Raw genomic sequence first — 23250 nt, forward strand, 5'->3', positions numbered from 1 at the left:
CCATTTTCCCCTTTAAAAATCCAAGTAGGCTTGGAGCCAGCCTACCCGCACCCTTTCCAAATTTTCCAATCCCGGCTTGGCATTTTCCGCCCGAAGGTCTCCGATTGGACAACATGCACCAATCAGAGGCTGGAGAGGGCGCTGCCAGGCGTCCAGCTCCGCCCCTGAGCCGACCCTGCCCCCTGCCGGATCAGCCCCGTTGCTATGGGGACTGGTGGGCGGCGAAGGGGGAAAGCCCCGGATGTTCGTTGGGGATTCAACATGGCGGCGGCAGTGGCGGTGGCGGTGGCGGCGCCAGAGAGTTGAGGGCAGCAGGAGGGCGCCGAGTTCCAGGCCGAGCGGCCAGGCCGCGAGCGACTGCGGTGCCGAGCCGGTAGGATAAGCTGTCTGGCCGGGGGGTTGGTGTGCTCTGGGCAATGCGGTGGAAGAGCGTTTACCCGAGTAGGGGGCGGGGCCGCTGGGGTCAAAGTTCACTCTTGGAGGGAAGGGTCGCTTCCAGGGGGTCGCGGGTCAACGCTGAGCGGGAGGGAGTTGTAGAGGAGGTCAGAGGTCAAACTAACGAAGGGGGCGTGGCGAGGGGGGCGCAAAATTCAAAGTTTGAAGCGGGAGCTCGTTGGAGGGGCACGGGGTGAATGTCAAAAAGGGGGGGTCAAAATTAATAATTTGATGGCAGGATGTGCCCATGAGGGTCAGAGGTCACAGCCTTGGGGGCGGCGGATTGGGGATTTAAGGCAGCAGCCAGTGAAGCAAATGAATGAGATTTGGCTTGGGGGGCATCTTTATGGGACCAAAGGTGGAACGTGACCAAATTGTAGAAAGATCACAGGTGGTGGTCCCAAGGGTCAAAAGTTAAAACCCAAATGGGACATATTGCTGGAGGGGAGGGAGAGGACACTCAAGAAAGAGGTCAAAGGTGCATTCTGAAGGGGGAGAAGGAACCTCCCCTCCCCCAGATGATGAAAAGAATAACAAACTCAGAAAGCACGTACTGTGTGTCAGGCCCTGTTCTGAACGCCTACCGTGTATTTAATCCTGACCACAACCTTATGGGCTTGGTGCCATTACTAAGAGGCTTAGTGTTTTGCACAGGGCCGCCTAATGACTTAGTTTTGCAGCTGAGATTTGAACTCTGGGGTCCTGGGCTCAGAGTTCTATGCTCTGCTGACTCTCAAATACTCATTCTGTTGGTTAATACTTAATGAGTGCTGAGGCTGTTCTCAGCACCCTGTGTGCCTAGTCTTACTATAGCACAATCTGGATAGACCCGCTTCACAGCCAGGAGAAGTGAGGCACGGAGAGCTCCTGCTAAGTAATGGAGGAAGATTCCCTGCTGGATCTGAATAATTCCAGAGCTCCAGCCTCCAGTCGCCACACTGTAAACTGCTGGCGGTCTGTTCCTGGAAGCAGGGAGCTGGGCAAGGCTGGGCCACTCCTTGGGCAGGAATAGATTGTCTCTTTGGCCTCCGTGGAAGGGTGTGATCTGGGAGGAGAGGTTCCCCTGGGCCTATGGGATGCGGTGTTTGTGGGTGGCCCAGAGTCCAAGTGAGTCTGGCAGGCTACTGGCTAGGGAGGGTGTCCTTGGGTGGTACTCTGTACAAAGTTGGGTGTTCTCTGTACTTAAAACCGCAACCTCTCATCACGGCCGTCAGTTGCTCCCATCTCTTGTTCTGCTGCTCTCCCCACCCCTCCGGGAGGTCCAGCCACGCTGGCCTGCTTGCTGTTCTTCGGCTCTGCAGGCTCATGCCTGTCTCCAGGTCTTTGACCTTCCTGTTCCCTTGCCTGGAATCTCGTCTCTGCTCTGTACCCTCTCAGTCACCAGTCGCTCACAGCTTGACGGGTACCACCCTGTCCCCACATACTCTTTATCTCACTGTTGTTCTCTGCCAGCGCTTCACTCTGTGCTTAACTTATTTATCAGAGCGCAGTTGATCTGCCTTCCGCTAGAAGGTGGGCCCCTCACAGGCAGGAGTTTTCCCATGTTCTTTCCCTGAATCCCCACAGGGTTGGTGGCGATTGAATGTTGGGCATGGTGCTGGGTCTGCAGCAGTGGACAGGACCGCGGGGAGCCCCTGGCCCCCAGGGGCCCTCAGTGTCCCTTGGTGGGAGCAGACTGGGAGCAGACCCCTAGCCAGTGAGACATGGCTACATCTCGCCCAGGGTGATGTGACCTGGGAACACATGCTCGGGGGCGAGGAAAAAGCCCCGACACGGGGTCCCAGACTTGGAAAGTCCCCTGGGCAGTCTCTGAAGGATGGGTAGGAGGAATGGGAAGGAGTGTGCCAAGCAGAAGGAAAGGCGTACGTGGAGGTCAGGGGCGCAGAATTGGGGGCTGTGGGCAGCATGGAGCCTGAGTGAGACCCCTGGGGCTCCCGGCTTGGAGTGGGGCGGGCAGTGGAGCAGAGGCAGATGAGTGGCCGCCCCGTGTGTGTGGAGCTCTGAGGCAGTACCTGGGAGTGGTTCAGAGAGGGGACGCTGGGACAAGGATGCCTGGCTCACACCCAGCTCCATCACTCACAGGCTGTGTGATCGTGGGCAAGTCGCTTAACTTTTCTGGGCCTCAGTTTCCCCCTGTGCAAAATGGGCATAATGATAGTGGCTACCTCAGACCTGCTGTGAGGATGTGGAGCGTAAAGAGCTTGGCCCAAGGCCTGGCACACGGTAGCGGCTGTGTCAGCCCTAGTCTTCAGGCTGTTGCAGCTACTGCTGCCTGGGGAGGGCCTCAGAGGTGAAGTCCGTCCGTCTCCACCTGCCTCCTGGCTTGCTCTGGCAGGGTCACTGGGTGGGCACGTGGCCAGGGAGCACTACCAATCCCCGCAGTGGCAGCTCGCTCAGCGGCGTCTCAGGGCTCCGCACAGATAACGGCGGGCTTTGGTGCTGGGTAGGGATTTGGCACTGGACACCGACATTCAGGTTCCCTCCCCGTCACTTCCCAGCCATGGGACCTTGGGCAAGTGATGTCTTGTGTGCCAGTTTTGTTCTTATGATACATTTTAGACTAGTGGAAAGAGTAGAGCTTCAATAAAGCAAAACACCCACGCTTCCAGCGTCCAGCCTGGGACTGTGGATACAGTTACAGGTCCCTGTTCTCTGCCCCTCCTTTCCGATGGTAGCCGCTGGGCTGGATTTGGCCTCCAGCCTTCCCTCACAGGTTTTCCTACTGTTACTACCCTCAGAGGGATTCGCAAACGACAGAGTAATAGCTCTCAACCCTGGCTCCACGCTGCAGTCACTTGGAGAGCTTTCCAGAACGCTGCTGCCCCAGCCCCCTGCCTCCTCCTAGACTCTGGCCTGGGCGCCCTTGGTCTGGGGTGGGGCTAGCTTCAGCACGTGGTGGTAATGGCCGGCCAGGGTTGTCCGCGGTTTCACAGGTCGTCACAAATGGCGCCATGGAAACAGCCTGCTGCTGCTCCTCTGCGTCAGTGCGGCTGTTTCTCAGGTGGACGAGTGTAGATCTGGCGCAGGTTGTTCATTTCCCCCTTGAGTGTTTCCTTTCGTGATGGTGCTGCACCAGAGTTACCCGTCCATCTTTTGGTGGCTGTTTAGGTGGTTTCCACTGGGACTGGACAGACAGCGCTGCCACGAACATTAGAGCGTGTTTCCCTGTGTCCTGCAGCCAGTCTCTCAGGCATATGCCGCACAGTGGAAAGGCTGGACCTTCCCAAATTGCTCTGTTCAGCATTTGTACCAGCGTGTTTCCCAGCAGTGCCTGAGGGTTCCCTGGGCTCTGTGCTGCTTCCGGCAAGCTTGCAGTCCTTGCCGAAACAGTTTCCTCAGCCCTGAGGTGGTGGGTTTTATGCCACCTGTACCCCTTCCCCGGTCTGGTTGCAGACAGGGGTATGGTTCATGTGATGAGCTTAGCTGGGGTCTGACACCTGTTGAACCCCCATACCCAGAGGAGAAGGTAGGCTGGGAAAGGCTTTGACCTTTGCCCTCCAGGGCATCCAGGACAGTGGCTGAAACTTTGACCCACCTCTCCTAGGGGATCATCTCCCAGGGCTGGCCTTTGGAAAGGGAAACATACTGACTTAAACCTCCTCAGGAAGGAGGCAAAGAGAAAGGAAGTGCCGCTCGGAAGGGGATGAGGAAAACCTGGTTACACTGTGTGTGTGTGTTACACTGCTCATCGGTCCCCATGGCGACCAACGCAGTCAAAGCCCAGTCCTCGGGGGTCGCAGGACCGTGAAGGAGACAGACCTGGCCCCAGAGTGACAGCCCAGAGTGGTCAGGCTGGGTAGGGATGCTCAAGCAGAATGGTCAGGGCTGGGACGAGGTAGGGACTAAAGGAGCCCGGAGGCGGCTCCTCACTCCACCTGGGGATCCAGTGAGGGCTTTCTGGAGAAGGGAGAACTGGGAAGAACAGAGCAGGTAATGGGTACAGAAAGTGTGAAGGCCTCAAGGTCCCAAGGAGCTTGGGATGTTTGGGTCCCACCAAAGAAGCCAGGGTGGCAGAGTCAGCAGCGAGGCCAAGGACATGGGGAGGTCTGGCAGACAGGATACAGCAGGGGTCGACGGGCTGAGACAAGGAGTGTGGATTTCTTTCTGTGTGTGATAGGAATCATCGCAGGGCTTTAAGCAGCATCTGCTTTCCCTTTTATAAAGATCGCTCCATGTGGGGAACAGATCAGGGAAGGCGGGGGAGGGAGAGGGATAGTCCATGCCGGGGAGGGTGGGCAGCATGAGGCTGGTGGAGATGGAGAAGGGTCCTGAGTGCTGGCTAAGGTTTTGAGTCCTTTACTCGTATGAACCCATTTGATCTTCACAGCAGCCTACAGGCAGGCACCGCTCTGTGGGGGTGTATTCGCTCAGTCGTGCCCGCCTCCTCGCAGTCCCATGGACTCTAGCCCGCCAGGTTCCCCTGTCCATGGAATTTTCCCAGGCAAGAATACTGGATCAGGTTGCCATTTCCTCGTCCAGAGGATCTTCCCGACCCAGGGATCAAACCCATGTCTCTTCATCTCCTGCATTGGCAGGCGGGTTCTTACCACTGTGCCACCTGGGAAGCCCATAGGTACGGTTATTAACCCATTTAGAGATGACAGAATGAGCCCCAGAGAGGTGTGTGACCTGCCTGGGCCACACAGCAGGCAGGTGGCAGAGGCAGGACTTGAACTCCAGGCCTCTGGGCTCCAGAGTCACTGCTTGTTTTCACAGTGGCCCTCCAGTGATTTGGAAGTGGTTTTGATAAGGGCAGGCTACTTCCTGTTCTTAACCCAGGTTCCTGTTTGGACAGAAACTCTTTAGGGGCAGCCTGGGTAGTTTCTGAGCCCTGGGCCCGCGACTCCCTCAGGACCTCCCACAGCTCCTTCCCCTTCTGGTCCACTGCGTCACCCCTCCTTGTCCTGCTGGCTCCCAGTGAGCCAGACTTCCTGGCCAGACGGCGGTTGGGGTGTCCCCAGCAGCTGTTTCTCCCATCACCCCAGCCAGGCGGCCACAGATGCTGCCAGCAGGAAGCGGTCTCCTTCCAAGTCACGGCCAGGGAAATGGGACCCTTCCCGGCCCAGCCACCCATCTGGGGCTGGGGCTTATTGTCTCACAGCTGCTCTGGCCCACAGGAAGGTTGAGGGGGAGGCAAGGAGGGTCAGAAGGGGAGCTTTCCCAGCTCCCAGGGGAGCCAGCTACGGCAGATGTATCAGAAGCCACCACTCACCGCTGCCGGTGTCACAGGGCCCCTGGTCCCACCCTGCCCTTCCCCAGGGTGCCAGGGGCTCTGCTGCCATCCTGGGAGCAGTGGCAGCTTCCCTGCCAGGGCCACGCATTCCCCGCACCCCGCAGCCCGACCCCCTAGCGGGGACCCCGGGGCGGGGGGCGGAAGGCAGGGCCGCCCCGGCCTCTCCTTCCTCACATGGTGCTCATGCTGTTGCTTCAGTCGTGTCCGGCACTTTGAGGTCGCGTGGATTGCAGCTCGCCAGGCTCTTCTGTCCCTGAGATTCTCCAGGCAAGAACACTGGAGTGGGATGCCATTTCCTTCTCCAGGAGAATCTTCCCAACCCAGGGATCGAACCCGCATCTCTTGCATCGCCTGCATCGCAAGCGGGTTCTTTACAGCTAAGCCACCGGGGATACCCTCCTCAGCTGTTAAATGAGCTATTGGGAAGGTTGGAGGAGACTGATGTCGACGTGCTTGCATGTTGCCGGGCACAGAGTAAGCTTATCGGATGTGCCCCCCTCTGGGCTGCAGCCTCCTTTTCACCTGCTCCCATACCCTCAGGACACTGTGCGAGCCCCCAGCTCCCAAGTGCTAAGAGCTAGATGTGTGCTTTATAAGCATCTCTCTGCAGCTCAGCCCGGAGCCCTGAGGAAGGGGTGTTATTAACCTCATTTCTCTTTTCCTGCATTTTAATTTTAAGAAGGCCCATTTTTGCCCCAGCGGCATGTATGATCTGTTTGCAGTTGAGAAGCCGCGCAGAGCACAGAGGCTGTGCAGCTGTAGGTCTCTTTCCCACCGTGGTGGTTGGCCCCTTCCCAGAGACAGCCTTGTTCTGCTTTCTCTTCTTTCCTGGACATTTGCTCCTGCCCGTGTTCTCTCCCACTTTTGTTTTGCTCACATGGAGCTGACTTTTCACGTTTGTATTCTGTCTTGCTCCTTGCACTTTTCGCTCTTAAGTTCTGTGTCAGGAGGTCAGGGGCTCCCTTGCACTTTCTACGGCTGGGGCAGGTTCCATGGTGTGATGTCTTCCTGCACACGCGTGTGAGCTGTGCGCACCTCTGGAGGTGCTTGGGGTCTGAGATGTGTGCCCAGGAGCCCTGCAGTAGTGTCCTGGTCTGCCAAGAGTCCGTGCCGGTTCGCACCCCCACCCCCAGTGTCCAGGGGCGCCAGGGTCTGTCTCCTCCCATGCTCACCCTGTGGACGGGTGTCATCAGATGCTTTGACCTCGGCCAGTCAGACAGGTGCCGAGTGGTCCTCACTGTGGTTCTAATTTTAACATGAGCAAAGGGGAGCATCTTTGTTGAAAGCCATTTGGAATTCCTTTCCTGTCTATGTGTGATATTTTGCTTTCCCTAAAAAGAAGAAACTGAGGCAGAGGCTAGACACCCTACAGCGTGTGAGAGGCAAATGTGGGACTCAAACCCAGGCAGGCCTGCCCTCTCCAATCCGGAGCTCTTAACCTGTCTGATGGTAGTGGAGATTGAGGGCACGGACTCTGGAACCAAGCTCGCCACTCTTGGCTGTGTGATCCCAGACAAGTCACTTCACCTCTCTGTACCTCCGTGTCCTCATCTGTAAAATGAGGATGATAACGATACCTCCTTTATGGGGTTGTTCTGAGGATGTAGATGCCTGCTCATCAGGCAGAATGCATAGTCAATGTTCAAAGACTGTTAGCTGCTAGTATTAGTCCTCATAGGAGTTCTCTATGTTATTGGTATTAGCAGGTACCGTTCTGCGTGTTTTGAGTAAATGAACTTATCCCATCTTCCTAGCAACCCCAAGATGTAGGTATTTAGGGCTTTTTGTTGTTGTTGTTGTTTGTTTCGGCTGCGCTGAGTGGCATGTGGAATCTTCAGTTCCCTGATCGGACCGAGCTTGCACCCCTGCAGTGAGCTCGGAGTCTTGACCGCTGACCACCAGGGAAACCCTAGGTGTACATGTTCTTGAGTGAAGTGAGTGAAAGTCACTCAGTCGTGTCTGACTCTTAATGACCCCATAGACTATACAGCCTATGGAATTCTCCAGGCCAGAATACTGGAGTGGGTAGCCTTTCCCTTCTTCAGGGGATCTTCCCAAGCCAGGGATCCAACCCAGGTCTCCCGCATTACAGGTGGATGAGCCACAAGAGAAGCCCAAGAATACTGGAGTGGGTAGCCTATCCCTTCTGCAGCGGATCTTACCGACCCAGGTTGCAGACAGATTCTTTACCAACTAAGCTATCAGGAAAACCCCGAACTTGTTCTTCTCTTCCTTTTAAGAGGAGGAAATTGAGATCCCAGGAGACCAGCCGGGTGTCACAGAGTCAGCAGGGCTGGAGTTTGGCCCGGGGCTCCTAACCACTGGGGGGCACTCCCTGAGCCACCCCCTTCACTGAGCCAAGGGATTAGAAGGCTGTCCCTCTCGCCCCGTGCCCACTCAGGGCTGGCTGCAGCGGAGCTCGGAGGGCACACCTTGGCAGGTGGGGGCGCCAGGCAGGGGCCCCACAGAGAGAGCCTCCCTCCCCCGCCCTCTGCTCCCCTCCGCCAGCCCCAGCCCGGCCCTGGAAACTCCTGATAAAGCGGCATTGTGTGGCAGTTTCGGGCTGGCTTCCCCCAGCGGGTTTCAGCCACTCCCACCCTACGGGAAGCGGCCTGGGCCGCCTCCCCGCCCCCGGCCCTCCTCACGCAGTGCTGGGAATGGGGAGGAAGTAGGCCAGCGGGAGAGGGCCGGGCTCCCGCCCTCCCCTAGGTGAGGGCTCCTCCCCCATCAAGCCCTAAGCGCACGTGCTCCCTCTTTCTGGTGCTTTCTTTTTCCCTAGGGACCCCCTCCTCTGCTGCCTCCAGCACCTCCACAGCCCCCTTCTCCCTCCTCCTAGTCTTCAGCAGAAGCCTGGCCCCAGGTCGCTGTGTGTGTATGTGTGTTTTAGGTACTTTGATAATTCCACCTCTTTTTCAACCTTTAATAATTGTGAAGCTTAACATACCTACGGAAAAGTGCATCAGTGCACATATCAGTCTAACAGGTAATTATAAGGTGAGCAGCATTTCCCCATACCTAGGCGGAGACTGAGAACACCCCACCCCAGGACCTCCCTGTTGACCACAACCCCAGTAGCGGCCACCTCCCTGACTTTGGGGCTCACCAGCTCCCTGCCTGTCTGGCGGTTTTACCAGGTCTGCATCCCGAGTCCTAGCCGCCACCTTGGCAGCTCGGGCCCTTTGCACGAACGGACTCCTGCGTCTGGGAGGCGCATCCCTGGGGTCGCGGGTGTGAGTGGTCTGTTTGCCGTGCAGTATTCTAACCATAACTTACTTCTCCGCTCCCACTGCCCGGGTGTGAACGTGCTCTTTGAACATGTCTGCCGGGAAGTCTGTGCCTACACTTCCCCAGGGATCACGTCCAGGGTGCAGTGCTCGGGTGGGGTGGGGGGTGTGTCTCGTCACCTTTAGCAGACCCCGCCACGCAGCTGTCCTTGCCCGTCGGCAGCTGCACAGCCTCCCTCCCTAACACGGGGCCTGTCAGATTCTGCAGTTGACCTTGGAGCATTTTATATTCTCATCTCCTGCAGAAGCTTATCGCTAAGATAAGTCCTCTTGTCCTTTTCTCCTCCCCGGGGTTCCTTACCCATCCTGCTTCTTATGCTTGCCTCTGGGCTCTTGAGACCCCGGTGAACACAACAGGCTCCCTCACTGGGCTCGGTCTGGCAGGGGACGCTGTATGGACCAAGAGTGACATGGAGACACGGAAAATAGACCAGACTCCGGGCCCCATCTTCTCCTAGCGGCCCTGCCTCGTTCACGGGCGTCCCATCCACCTTCCTGGTCAGGCTGGGAATCTGATGTCATCCTGACTCCTCTTGGCCTCTTCCTCCACATCCAGGATGTCCAGAAAGCCTGCGTTTCTACCTTCAGATGAGAACCCGGGACCTCCCACTCTTTGTTGCCACCCTCAACTCCAGCCTCCACCGTGGGGGCAGCCCACCCCCGCACCCCCCCAGCCACTGCCCCACAGTCGGTCCGCACGCCCAGCTAGAGGGAGCCTGGGTCAGATCCCGCCGCTGTCCTGCGGGGGACCCCTTCCCTGGCTTCATCTCTTTTGGGGAGCAGCCTTCCAGGTCCCGGAAGATTCTGGCCCAGTTTCCCTGCTCGCCTTCACTCAGCTTCTGTGGCCCTGTCGCTAGAGCGTTCCGGGCCGAGTCTGCCTCAGGCTCTTTGTTCAGCGGCCCCTCCTAGGTCTACAGGTCCTTGTCACTCACTCCCCACCTTCGCCTGCTTGGCTTCCCTGGTCCACTCACCATCACTACTGCTCCAGGGTGGCCGGGTGTGTTGCTTGGTGTCCCCCTCGCCCACCACCCCCCATAACTTAGCTTCGGGGCGGGGGCAGGTGGGCCACTTACTGTGTCCCTTGCTGTATCCTCAGGGCTTGACTTCCGCTAGTTGCTCCCTAAGCACTGGTGGGCTGAATGAATGAATGAGAGGGTGTAAGAAGTGGAGTGTATCTCTGCCAGGGTGTATGTTGGATGGAGGGGAGGGGGGTAGTTCCCCCAGGTGAGGATTCCAGAGCAGGCTTTCCTGACGAGGAGCTGCCACTTGAAGGATGAACTCGGGGAGGTAGAGGGTCGTGGGTTCGAGGCTGAGGGAGCTGATGTCCGAGGCGGGAGAGTGCAGGGCACCTTTGAGGAACTGAGAGAAGACTGACTGTTCTGTCTGCTCTGGAATTGAATCTTGACAGCCACTTGGGCCTCTCTGTGTCCCAGTTTCTTCCTCTCTAGAACCAAGGCTCCTCTGGGTGTCCCAGGGCATATCTGAGGTTCTGCTCCTAACACACTTATCCTCGGGCCTGGCAGAGAAATAGGAATGTGACTGGTTTATTATCTTTTTTCCAATAAATACTCAGGAGTGCCTGGCCCTTTGTGGCCTCCAGGAACACTGTGCTGATAAACAAACCCAGTGGCTACCCAGTTGGAGCCTGTCTCTTGGACTCTCAGCCTTCTTGCCACACCCCTGACATATCCCAGCTCCATCTCGGAGGCGAGAGAAGGCCTCAGTGACCTTGAGCCTGGGGAGTCCTTATTCCTGAGGCTGATTAATAGGGAGAACTAATTGAGGGTTTGCACGTGCCAGGCTCAGTGCCTATACAGAACTCCCACACTGCTTCTGCTCAGTCCTCCCGGAAGGATTCGACCCATTTCAGAGATGAGGGAGGTGAGGGCAGCGCCAGTGTTGAGTGCTGGGCCCGTCCTGCCCACTGGTGCTGAGCTGGCGTGGTGGCGTCTCCTCCCGGGCCAGAGCAGCCTTCCCCGCTCTGTGCACATCTGGAGTGCACATCTGGAGCGCCCCCTGTGAAGGGCCCATTCCAGCCGCTTGCCTCTTTCTCCTCCAGGCTGTCTGCATTTTCATTTTGAATGTCTGTGAGTTAAGTCTTAAGAGTCTGGACCAGAACCTGTGTTTCTAAGCTGGTCCTCCTTATCTTCTCTCATTTGGTGGCCTGTCTTTTCAGTTTCTTTAAATTGTGCCTTTTGGTGAAGCTTTTAATTTTACTGCAGGCAGATTTATCACCCACTTCCTTTATAGTTTTACAGCTCTGCTTCTCACATTTAGTCGCTCTTTGTTCTGGAATTCGTGTGCGCGCGCGCACGCAGGTCTGTGGTGTGAGGTGTTCACTCAGTTTCACACTTTCCACCTGGATCCCCAGTCATTCGTACACCATTGTGGCAGTAGGCCGTCGTTTCTCCTCTGCCGCCTGGGCCGTAAAGTCATGTCTCTGTAAGTGGGTCTGTTTCTGGGCGCTCTCATGCTTTCTTGTGCTCAAGTTTGCCTATTCCTGTATCAGTACCCCGCTATCCTAATTCATATAGTTGTCTTTTTTTCTGAATATTTCCATTTAAATGGCCAAGCCAGGTCTTAGTTGTGGCGCAAGAGATCTTCAGTCTCTTTAGCAGCCGGCAGGATCTTCAGCTGCAGCGTGTGGGATCCAGGTCCCTGACCAGGGATCGAACCTGGGCTCCCTGCATTGGGAGAGCAGAGTCCTAGCTACTGGACCACCAGGGACATCCCACTAGTTGATAATTAGTCTTGATAGCTTGGAGAGCAAGCCTTCCCACGCATGCGTCCTTCTTCCCAAGTATCTCGGCCAGTTGACTTTTTGTACCACCACTTAGATATGAGACAAGCCTCGTGCCCCACAAACAGACATGACGTTGAGTCTCCCAGTCCATGAACGTGGTCTGTCTCTCGGTTTATTTAGGTCTCCTCTGATGTCACTTAGCAGAGGGTCACACTTCTCCAGCTGGGCCTTGCCCACCTCTTGCGGGGTTTATTCCGGGCACTTGGTGACGTGGCAGAGGGGAGCCCGTGGCCGCCCCTCCCGCGTGGCGTCTTGCTCCCTGGGCTCGGCCTGGCTGGGTGAGGCCCTCAGAGCAGAGGCAGGAGCCTGGCTCCCCCATGCTCTGCTTCCTCCCAGGCACCGCCCCTGGGCCCTGGCAGAGGGCGGGCAGGTTGCCCGGAGAGGAGGTTGTAATTTTCCTGAATGATTTCAAGGGCTAATTAAAGGTTTTCCTTGACTAATCAGCTTACGGTTTAATTATCAGGAAACAGGCTCAGGGATGCAGGAAGCAGCTCGCTGGGGTCTCCTCACAGAGTGGCCAGAGGGAGCCAGGGCCGGGCCGCTCCTCCTGGGGTGGTGGCGGGATGTGGGGATAGCTGAGCACCCTTGGAGGCCGGCCGCGGTTCTCCAGCCCTGCGAGGAGACCAGGTGCAGGGCAGCCGGCGCCTGTGGTTGCTGTCTGAGCGCGTCCCTTCCCGGCTCCAAACCCTTCCAGGTCCCCTCTGGTGGGCTGGGCCTGACCCCTCCAACTCACCTCCTGCGCTCCAGCCTCGCAGGCCTTTGTTTCACGCTCTCACCTCGGTTATTCTCTGGGGTTGGGCTAAAGGTCACACCTCTGGGCAGCCTTCTCAGGCCACTCCCGCCTCCAGAGCAGGAGATGAACTCTGCCCGCCACGTGCTGCAGTCAGCACCGTGCACCTGCCACTGATCAGGGCTCTGAGCCTGGGCTGCGCTCTGTGGTCCAGCACTGGGGGGAAGGGGGACCCAAGAGGAGAAAGGGGCTCAGGACGGGCACCTCAAGGAGAGGGCTAGGAGTAGGCTTCAGGCCCGGAGGACTGAGTGGTTGCCCAGGCCTTGGGGGAGCAGGGGGCGGTTGACAGCCTGGCCAGTGACCTGGCCAAGGATGGGCTCTTGGCAGTTTGCGAGGGGGGCGGGGACCTGGGGATGGCCGTGCCAGGCCTGGCTTCATTCCTTGCATTCCTCAGCCGGCCCCAGACTCCGGTGGGCAGGCAGAGAGGGGCCTCCTGGGCCTCGTGACCTGCCCCTCCCTCTCCTTTTCCTTTCCGCCCCCTACCCCACCCCCCATCAGTCTGTCTCACTTATACCACCCCCTGAGGACTCAGTCCTGGGACTCTGTGTCCAGGCTCCTCTCCGCCCCCATCCCATGGTCCTTAGGGTTACCTGGCACAGGTGTGCATCACTGACTCAACGGACATGAGTCTGAGCCAACTCCCGGAGATGGTGAAGGACAGGGAAGCCTGGCGCGCTGCAGTCCATGGGGTCGCAAAGAGTCAGGCGCCACTGAGCGACTAAACAACAAAAGGTCAGACCGCTTGAATCTGAATCTCTGGCTGTGGGGCCTGAGCACTGGGTTTTGTGTTTTGTTTTTTTTTTAAGCTCCCTGGGCGACTGTAGTGTGATTCTGAACCGAGATGAGAGCCACTGGCTTACAGAAACGGTAGGAATCACATATTAGCTTTCGCAGTGTTTGGACACTTTTCTAGGCTTCTGACATGGGGTAATTAAGTCGTGTCAGCCCTGTCACCCCCACAGCCTCACTACAGGAAGATGTGACTGTTATTCCCACGTTACTGACAAGGGAGCTGAGGCCCCAGAGGAGGTGTCGGGGCTGCTTCATCCCTGGGCCCACCAGCCCGTCTGGGCAGCTGACTGTCCCCTCCTCCTCCCGTCTTTCTCTTCCCGAGTCTTTGCCTCTTGTCTCTCCTCTCCTCTCCCTCAGTTTCTACTCCCTCAACTCCCCTGCAGAGGCTTCCCTGTTTGCAGGCAGGATCCTGCCGAAGCCACACAGGGGAGATGGTTTCTGCAGACCCAGGACGAGGGGGCGGTGCTGGTCCCCGCAGGCCAGCCGCCCTGGCTGCTCCTGGCACCTGGAGGGGGAGGGGGTGGGGGGCAGGGCATGAGTGCCCCTGCTCGTGGAGGGCCTGGGGTCCTGGGACCAGCCCTGCAACCTTGCAGGGAGGAGCGCCCAGGCTGGTGGACCCCCCAGATCCTGTGGGCCGCCAAATCTGATGTTGTCATCCGTTGCTGGTTACCATTTCAGGCTCCCATGGAGTGGCTGATGGTTTAATTTCAGGAAAGGTTTGTGCTCAGATGTGACTGTGGCATCGCAGGAGCCATTATGATTCATTCAGTGGGCATGAGGGGAGCTGAGAGGCCAGAAGCCCCTGTGCCCCCGCTCCCCAAGGGCCCCCTGGCCTCCTCTCCCCCATCCCCTCCGGGCAACGACTGGGCATCCAGCTTTCCTGCTGGCCTCACCCGGCTGCCCCAGCCTCCTCTGTGACCCGGGGCCAGGCCCTGAGCCCGGGGTGTCTCTGCACTGGTTCCCGTTCAGAGCGACTCTCGGCCCAGGTCTGCCATCGCTATAGCTGCTGCTGCCGTGAGGTCTGTTACAGCTGCTAGAGGCAGGATACGTGTCCACAAGGTGAGCGACCCACGAATTCGTCACTGTTCTGACTAGGTCACATTCCCTTTTATTTAAAACCTCTGTATGATGGAAGTGTCCACACGTTCTTCTGAACAATGGCCTGCCGCCCTCCTCACGGCCCCGCCCCAGCTTCAGCAGTTACCTGTCACCACCTGGCTTTTTCATCTGTACCCCACCCCACCGCCCTGATTCTTTGGACGCAGTTCTTAAACATCGGTATACTGCAGCCATAAATATCTCAGATTTTTTGCATATAAGAGATAAGGAGTCTTTAAACACACCCCCACACACGATACCGTGGTCACAGGAGAAAGAGAACCAGTACTTTCCGAGTAGCCTCGCATTTCCCCAGTTGTCCTGTCATCCTTTTCTCCAGCATGTGTGTCTGACTTGGCGTCTGGACAAGGTCTGCTCCGCGTTTGGCCGACAGGCCCCTCTTCCCTGTGCCCGCTGATTGGGTCACTGACCTACCAAAAGCCCGATCCTCCGTCCTCTGGAGCTCCCCACGGTCTGGGTCTCACCGGGGCATCCTCGTGGTGTCATTTCACGGGTTCCTCTGTCCCCCGTGCTTCCTGTTTGTTGGGCCTTAGGTCTAGAGGCGCGATTGGATTCGGGTTCCGCTACTTCATAGATGGTGCTTTGTAGGAATTCAGGCCAACCTTCATGTCTGGCTGACTATTTTGAAGTAATTTCTTTTTTTTTTTTGCAAGTGAGTGGATTAAAATGGAAATTCTGAAGTTGCTCTTAGTGAGGCTGGTAAGCGGTGTAGCAGAACAGGCGACCAGGGTCTGGGGGCGCAGGGCTGTGCTGAGCCCCTGGCTTCCAGCGAGCCTTCTTCACGAACCGAACCGTAGCTTTGGGCTCCCGCTCTTCTGGGGCCAGAGGCCCCCAGCTGAGAGCCATCCCTCTCCCCCACCCTCGCTCTTCACCCTCCCCTCTGCTTATCTTTAGGGGCTCCTGCCCCAGCTCCGCCCTTGGCCAGCTGGGCCCCCGGGGAGCTTTCCCATCCCCCCACCTGCTTCCTCCTCAACATAACATGATGGCGGTAGGGAGGGCTGTGCTCAGGAGGGCTGGGCTCCGAGCAGCTCTTCTGCATTCAGTGTAGACTCTCTGACCTCAGCCACGCCACTCTCCCCTCACACCCTCCCTCCCTTCCTGCCACACCGGCCTCCTGGGCCAGCCTCAGGCATTCTGGAACGAGCTTGCAGTTGTGGTTCCTTCTACCCTGAAAGCATTTCCCTGGGTTCCCCACGTGGCTCCCTCACTCCCCCTGCTTCTGCTCAGGGACCCCCACCCCCCTAGACACCCCATCCCCCACACTCACGCCGTGCTCTGCTCCCCCTCCCACTGGTCATGTGCTTTTTTGTTTGCTTTTATGTTATCTTATCTCCCTCAGTCACTAGCATGTCATCTCCGGGAAGGAGGGACTGTCTTATGCACTGTGTCCCCAGTGCCTAACAATGCCTGGCATACGCTGAGTGTATCATCAAGAGTTGCTGAGTGCATGGCCGAATGAGAGTGTAAACATGGTTAAGTGAGGGACTCCGGCCTGGGTCAGACCTGCCATGGAATCCTGGTTCTTTCTGGTTATTTTAATTTACTTTTAATTGAAGAATAATTGCTTTACAATATTGTGTTGGCTTCTGCTATGTGTGTGTGTGTTAGTCGCTCAGTCGTGTCCGACTCTTCGCAGCCCCATGGACTGTAGCCCGCCAGGCTCCTCTGTTCATGGCATTCTCCAGGCAAGAATACTGGAGTGGGTTGCCATTCCCTTCTCCAGGGGATCTTGCTGGCCCAGGGAGCCGGGGTCTCCTGCATTGTAGGTGGATTCTTGACCATCTGAGCCACCAGGGAAGCCCTGGTTCCTGCCCTACGTCAGCATGACTCAGTCATAGGTACTCATGTGTCCCTTCCCTCTGGAACCTCCCACCCCATCCCACCCCTCTAGGTTGTCACAGAGCCCCGGTGTGAGCTCCCTGAGTCACACAGCACATTCCCAAGAGTTGCACGGGACCAAGGAGAGCCGCTGCTCTGATCACAGGACCAGTTACAGCCTTGGGGGGTGGGTGGAGAGAGAGAGTGTGTATGTGTTAGAGACAGATGGACAGGGAGAGAGCGAAAGAGACTGTGTGTGAAAGAGATCAGAGAGCCACCTGATGGCCTCCCCTGGGCCTGTTGCCCAACTAAGAGAGGAAACACACTTGCCGTGGTTAGAGTCCCCAGGGTCCCCTCCTGCAGGTACCCCGGCCTCGCTGTGATTCCTCGTTGCTTCCCCAAACAGTATCCATATCATATCGTGCTGCAGGTTTGAAAACTGGATGTAAATGGTTCCCTGCTCAGCTGCAGCTTGCTCTCAGTATTGTGCTCTGGAGACTTCTCTAGTGGAGAGATGAAGTCGCCTGCCAGTGGGAATGCAGAGGGAAGCCCCTCCCACAGCCAGATGAAGGCAGCCCTGCCCTGGGGGAGCCTCAGGAGGGCGCCTGGGGGCTCCTCTTGGCTCACCACCCTCCCCCTTCCCCCGCCCCACTCCCTGGTTTGATACCACTGCAGGAGACATAAGAGATGCAGGTTTGATCCCTGGGCTGGGAAGATCCCCTGGAGGAGGGCATGGCAACCCACTCCAGTGTTCCTGCCTGGAGAATCCCATGGGCAGCAAAGCCTGGCGGGCTGCCGTTCATGGGGTCACAAAAGAGTCGGACACGACTGAAGAGACTTGGCACGCACGCAGGCATGCGTCCAGTGAAGGTGGGCACTCCTCTCCATAGAGGGCACCGCTGGCTTCCCAGGTTGATAAATTGGATTCAGTTACAGGCCCTTGACGTGGAAGAGGCCTTCCTGGATGCCTGTTAGGTGGGAAGGGGGTTCTGGTACCATTCTGGGTATGTCATTTCCACAGAAGGGGCCTTCCATGGAGGAGGGTAAGCACGCCCCACCCCCCACTCCATGTGGGAATGGACTAGGGACTAGGGAAGAGGCAGCAGGGTCTCTTCCCCTGCCCCCCTGCCCGTTGGCTTTCCCCTTCAGCTGGTCTCATCCAGCCTTTCCTGGAGAACCTTGTGGATAGTGATCCTATCGAAAGCCCTGATCTGGAGGCGTGGGTTTGCTTCCCAGCTCTGCGACCTGCTAGCTGGGTGACCTTGGGCCCATAGCTCCTCCCTCATCCCTCCTCCACCACCACCCCCGGCGGCCTCAGTTTCCCCATTTGTAAAATGGGGTTGTTATACAGGTTATTTTATCCATGTAAAGCTCTCAGAACAGATCTAGCACATAGAAATCTCTCTAACAAGAGTTAGCTGCCAATGTTACTGCCAGTGCCACTCTCTCTTGCACTTTGTAGATAATCACTACGCTCCTCCTCTGACCTGTCTCCCCACCACGACCCTGCCCTCATGTCCAGGGATAGAAACAGACGCGGCACCAGGCAGTGACGGCACCAGGCAGTGACGGCACCAGGCAGTGACGGCACCAGGCAGTGACGGCCCCAGAGTGACCTTAAGGAAAGCACAGGCCCCTGTGGCATGGCTTGGGTGGGGGAAGCCCTGAGGACTGAGATGAGCCCTGGCTCCAGCCTGGGAAATCAGGGAAAGCTTCCTGGAGGAGGAGACATCGGAGCTGAGGGCTGTAAGAGGAGTCAGTGTGTGGAAGCCTGTGTGCTCCAAGGAAAATGAACAGCATGTTCTAAGGTGGGAAAGGGTCTGAAATTTTTAATAAATTATTAGTAGTCATGTATAGATGTGAGAGTTGGACCAAAAAGAAGGCTGAGCGCCGAAAAATTGATGCTTTCGAACTGTGTTGCTGGAAAAGACTTCTTGAGAGTCCCTTGGACAGCAGGGAGATCAAACCAGTCAATCCTAAAGGAAGTCAGCCCTGAGTATTCATTGGAATGATTGAATGCTGAAGTTGAAGCTCCAATACCTTGGCCAGCCGATATGAAGAGCCAACTCGTTGGAAAAGACCCTGATGCTGGGAAAGATTGGGGGCAGGAGGAGAAGGGGGTGACAGAGGATGAGACGGTTGGATGGCATCACTGACTCAAGGGACATGAGTTTGAGCAAACGCCGGGAAATGATTGATGAAGGACAGGGAAGCCTGACATGCTGCAGTCCATGGTGTCTCAGAGTCAGACATGATTTAGAGACTGAACAACAATATTAGTATTTTTTCATGAAGCTTTTCACTTTGAGATCATTGTGCCTTAATCTGGAGGTGTGAGAAACAACACAGAGAGAGCCCCTGTAGCCTTTAGCCAGCTCCCTTCAGTAGTGACATTCTGCAGAATTAGAATCAGTGCAAGATCACAACCAGGACGTTGTCACAGATACAGTCAGGATGGAGAAGACTCTCTCACAAGGATCCCCCGTGCCCTTTTTATAGCCGCATCCCGTCCCTGCTCTGCCCCTCACTCCAGGCAGCCACTCATCTGTTTGTTCCCCATTTTCATAATTCTGTCCTTTCAACAGTGTTGTGTAAATAAGATCGTACTGTACATAACCTTCGGGTGTTGGCATTTTTTTCACTCAGCATGGTTCTCTGGAGATTCATCCAGGTTGTGGCCTGTGTCAACAGTTGGTTCCTTTTTTTTTTGCTGAGTAGTGGACGTGCCATAGTTTATTGAACCATTCACCCACTGAGGGGCATCTGGGGTGTTTCCAGTTTTTGGCTGTTAGAAATGAAGCTGCTGTTAACAATCTCATACAGGTTTTTGTGTGAATGTAAATTTTCGTTTTTTCTGGGACAAATACCCAGAAGTGCAGCTGCTGGTATGTAGGTGGATGCATGTTTAAAGAAACTGCCAAACTATTTTTTAGGATGGCTGTACAACTTTACATCCCCACCAGCAGCGAATGAGTGATCAATTTCTCTGCGTCCTTGCCAGCATTTGGTGTTATCACTACTTTTTATTTTAGCTATTCTAATGAGCATGTAATGATAATTCTCTGTGGCTTTAATTTGTATTTCTCTAATGGCTAATGCTGTCAGACATCCTTTCATGAGCCTGTCTGCCATCTGTGTATCCTCTCTGGTGAATCATCTTCATGTCTTCTGCCCATTTGCTGATTGGATTGTTTGGGTTCTTTTGCTGTTGAGTGTTGAGAATTCTTTATGTCTTCGAAATATTAGTCCTTTGTCAGGTATGTGGCTTGCAAATATTTTCCCCCAATCTGTTACTTTTTTATATTGTTTACATGGACTTTTGCAGACCAGAAGTTCTTAATTTTTAAAAAAAATTTATTATTGTTTTTTAAATTTTGGCCGCTCTGGGTGTTCGTTGAAGCACATAGACTTTTCTCTAGTGTGGGACACAGGGGCTTCTCCCATCCAAGTACTCACCAGGCCCGACCCTGCTTAGCTTCTGAGACCAGACGAGGTCGGGTGCATTGAGGGCGGTATGGCCTTACACGAGGGGCTTCTCCACTTGCAGATTAGACTGGGGGCTTCTCCACTTGCAGATTAGACTGGGGGCTTCTCCACTTGCAGATTAGACTGGGGGCTTCTCCACTTGCAGATTAGACTGGGGGCTTCTCCACTTGCAGATTAGACTGGGGGCTTCTCTACTTGCAGATTAGACTGGGGGCTTCTCCACTTGCAGATTAGACTGGGGGCTTCTCCACTTGCAGATTAGGCTGGGCTTTCCTACTTGCAGATTAGACTGGGGGCTTCTCCACTTGCAGATTAGACTGGGGGCTTCTCCACTTGCAGATTAGACTGGGCTTCCCTACTTGCAGGCTTCTCATTGTAAGCGTAGGCTCTAGTGTGCAAGGCTCAGGAGTTGTGACGTGTGGCCTCTAGTTGGGGTGCTTTGGCTTAGTTGCCCCACAGCGTATAGGATATAAGTTCCCCAACCAGGGATCGAACCCATGTCCCCTTCACTGGAAGGCGGCTTCTTAACCAACCACTGGACCACCAGGGAAATCCACCAGAAGTTTTTAATTTTGATGAGGCCTACTTTAATAATTTTTCCTTTTATGGGTTGTGCTTTTGGTATCCAGTCTAAGAAGCCTGTGCTTAGCCCTAGATCGTGCAGATGTGTTGGTTTGTTTTCTAAAAGTTTTGTTAAGATTTGTGTAAGTCCGAAGTTCAGATACAGGTTCATTTTTTTAGCATATGGATGTCCCGTTGTTCCAGTACTGTTTGTTGAAAATGCTGTCTTTCCTCCATTGATTGCTTACAGTTCTTTGTCAAAAATAAATTACAACAATGAGACACAGCTTCCCACCTACCAGGACGGCTATTATCTTAAAAAAAAAAAAAAGAAAACTAACTTGTTGGTGAGGAGATAGAGAAATTGGAGCCCTCATGGACTGCTATTGGAGATGCGAAATGGTGCAGCTGCTGTGGGAAACAGTTTGGTCATTTCTCAAAAGGTTAAATATAGAACTACCATATGACCCAGCAATCCGACTCCTAGATACGTATCCAAAGAACTGAAAGCAGAAACTTGAACAGATATTTGTACACTTTTAATGTTCATAGTTGCTTTATTCACAATAGCTTAAAAGTGGAAACAACCCAGGCGTCCAGCAGATGAATGGGTAAACGAAATTTGGTGTCTACATGCAATGGAATATTATTTAGCCATAAAAAGGAATGGGGTTTACATGCATACTACAAAATGGATGGACCTTGAAACATTATGCTTAGTGAAATAAGCCACACACAGGAAAGATATTGTTGGAGTCCACTTATATATTCCACAAAGAACAGGCAGATTCATAGAGAAGGAAGGTAGAATAGGGGTTTCCAGGGGCTGAGGGGAAGGAGGGAGTGGTGAGCTAGCGTCCATGGGCACAGGGTCTTTGCTGAGGATGATGACACAGTTTGGAGCATGAGTCACAGTGGTGGTTGCACAGCGTTGTGAATGCGTTCAGTGCTACTGTAGTTCACACTCTAGGATTAAGGCTGGTTAAAATCATAGATAGATATATAATAGTAGCTCCGTCATGTCCGACTCTTTGCAACCCTAAGGACTATAGCCAGCCAGGCTCCTCTGTCCATGGTATTCTCTGGGCAAGAATAGTGGAGTGGGTAGCCATTTTCTTCTCCAGGGGATCTTCCTGGCCCAAGGTCTCCTGCATTGCAGGCAGATTCTTTACCGTCTGAGCCACCAGGGAAGTCGTTATGTATACTGTATAGGCAGCAGTAACCAAAACCATCCCCAAGAAAAGGAAATGCAGGAAGGCAAAGTGGTTGTCTGGGGAGGCCTTACAAATAGCTGAAAAAAGAAGAGAAGCGAAAGGGAAAGATGTACCCAACTGAATGCAGAGTTTCAGAGAATAGCAAGGAGAGATAAGAAAGCCTTCTCAGTGATCAGTGCAAAGAAATAGAGGAAAACAATACAATGGGAAAAACTAGAGATCTCTTCAAAAAAATTAGAGATACCGGGGGAGCATTTCTTGCAAAGATGGGCACAATAAAGGACCGAATCAGTATGGGCCTAACAGAAGCAGAAGATACTAAGAAGAGGTGGCAAGAATACACAGAAGAACTGTACAAAAAAGATCTTAATGACCTGGATGACCATGATAGTCACTTACCAGAGCCAGACATCCTAGAGTGTGGAGTCAGGTGGACCTTATAGTAAGTGCTACTACAAACAAAGCTAGTGGAGGTGATGGGATTCCAGCTGAGCTGCTTCAGATCCTGAATGATGATGCTGTTAAAGTGCTGCACTCAGCATGTCGGCACATCTGGGAAACTCAGTGGTGGCTGCAAGACTGGAAGAGGTCAGTTTTCAGTCCAGTCCCAACTACCATACAATTGTGCTCATTTCACATGCTAGCAAGGTAATACTCAGACTCCTTCAAGCTAGGCTTCAGCAGCATGTGAACTGAGAAATTCCAGATGTACCAGCTGGGTTTAGAAAAGGCAGAGGAACCAGAGATCAAACTGCCAACATCCATTGGATCATAAAGTATGTATGTGCTTAGTCGCTCAGTCGTGTCCGACTGTTCGTGACCCCATGGACTGTAGCCCGCCAGGCTCCTCTGTCCATGGGATTCTTCAGGCAAGAATACTTGAGTGGGTTGCCATGCCCTCCTCCATGGGATCTTCCCAACCCAGGGATCAAACCCAGGTCTCCAACATTGTGGGTGGATTCTTCTTTACTGCCTAAGCCGCCAGGGAGCCCTTGGATCATAGAGAAAGCAAGAGAATTGCAGAAAAACGTCTACTTCTGCTTCATTGACTGCGCTAAAGCCTTTGACTGTGTGGATCACAACAAACTGGAAAATTCTTAAAGAGATGGAAATACCAGACCACCTGACTTGTGTCCTGAGAAACCTGTATGCGGGTCAAGAAGCAAGTTAGAACTGGACATGGAACAATGGACCGGTTCAAAATTGAAAAAGGAGTACGACAAGGCTGTATATTGTTACCTTGCTTATTTAACTTGTATATAGCATCATGCAAAATGCCAGGCTGGATGAATCACAGCTTGAATCAAGATTGCTGGGAGAAATATCAACAGCCTCATATATGGAGATGATACCACTCTAATGGCAGAAAGTGAAGAGGAACTTAAGAGCCTCTTGGTAAGGGTGAAAGAGGAGCGTGAAAAAGCTGGCTTAAAACTCAGCATTCAAAAAACTAAAATCATGGCATCTGGTCCATCACTTCATGGCAAATAGATGGGAAAAGTAGAAACAGTGATAGATTTTATTTTCTTGGGCTCCAGAATCACTGCGGACAATGGCTGCAGCCATGAAATTAGAAGACATTTGCTCCTTGGAAAGAAAGCTATGATAAACCTAGACAGCATATTAAAAAGCAGAGACATCACTTTGCTGACAAAGGTGCATATAGTCAAAGCTGTGGTTTAACCAATAGTCATGTATAGATGTGAGAGTTGGAC

General features: G+C 54.5%; 1 protein-coding gene and 1 non-coding gene across 5 annotated transcripts in view; one reads left to right on the plus strand and one right to left on the minus strand.

Annotated features, from left to right (window-relative positions):
* The first annotated feature begins 239 nt into the window (after positions 1 to 239).
* The window catches only part of PAK4 (p21 (RAC1) activated kinase 4), a 48096-nt gene continuing 25085 nt past the window's right edge, over positions 240 to 23250 (plus strand). For 3 of the 4 annotated variants that reach the window (XM_042232012.1, XM_027978269.2, XM_042232011.1), the window contains exon 1: positions 240 to 373. Coding sequence is in view for 1 of the 4 variants with exons in the window: in XM_042232011.1 (XP_042087945.1) it covers positions 242 to 373 (132 nt within the window). In the remaining 3 variants the exon portion in view is untranslated. Of the gene's footprint in view, positions 13278 to 23250 lie in introns of all 4 variants that reach the window. The other variant, XM_060398066.1, reaches the window with a different exon arrangement.
* On the minus strand, positions 11607 to 11679 carry TRNAG-CCC (transfer RNA glycine (anticodon CCC)). Its single transcript has one exon. It is a non-coding gene; the product is annotated as a tRNA-Gly (tRNA).

The sequence above is a fragment of the Ovis aries genome, chromosome 14, assembly GCF_016772045.2.
Source record: "Ovis aries strain OAR_USU_Benz2616 breed Rambouillet chromosome 14, ARS-UI_Ramb_v3.0, whole genome shotgun sequence".
In the NCBI taxonomy this organism is placed as follows: domain Eukaryota; kingdom Metazoa; phylum Chordata; class Mammalia; order Artiodactyla; family Bovidae; genus Ovis; species Ovis aries.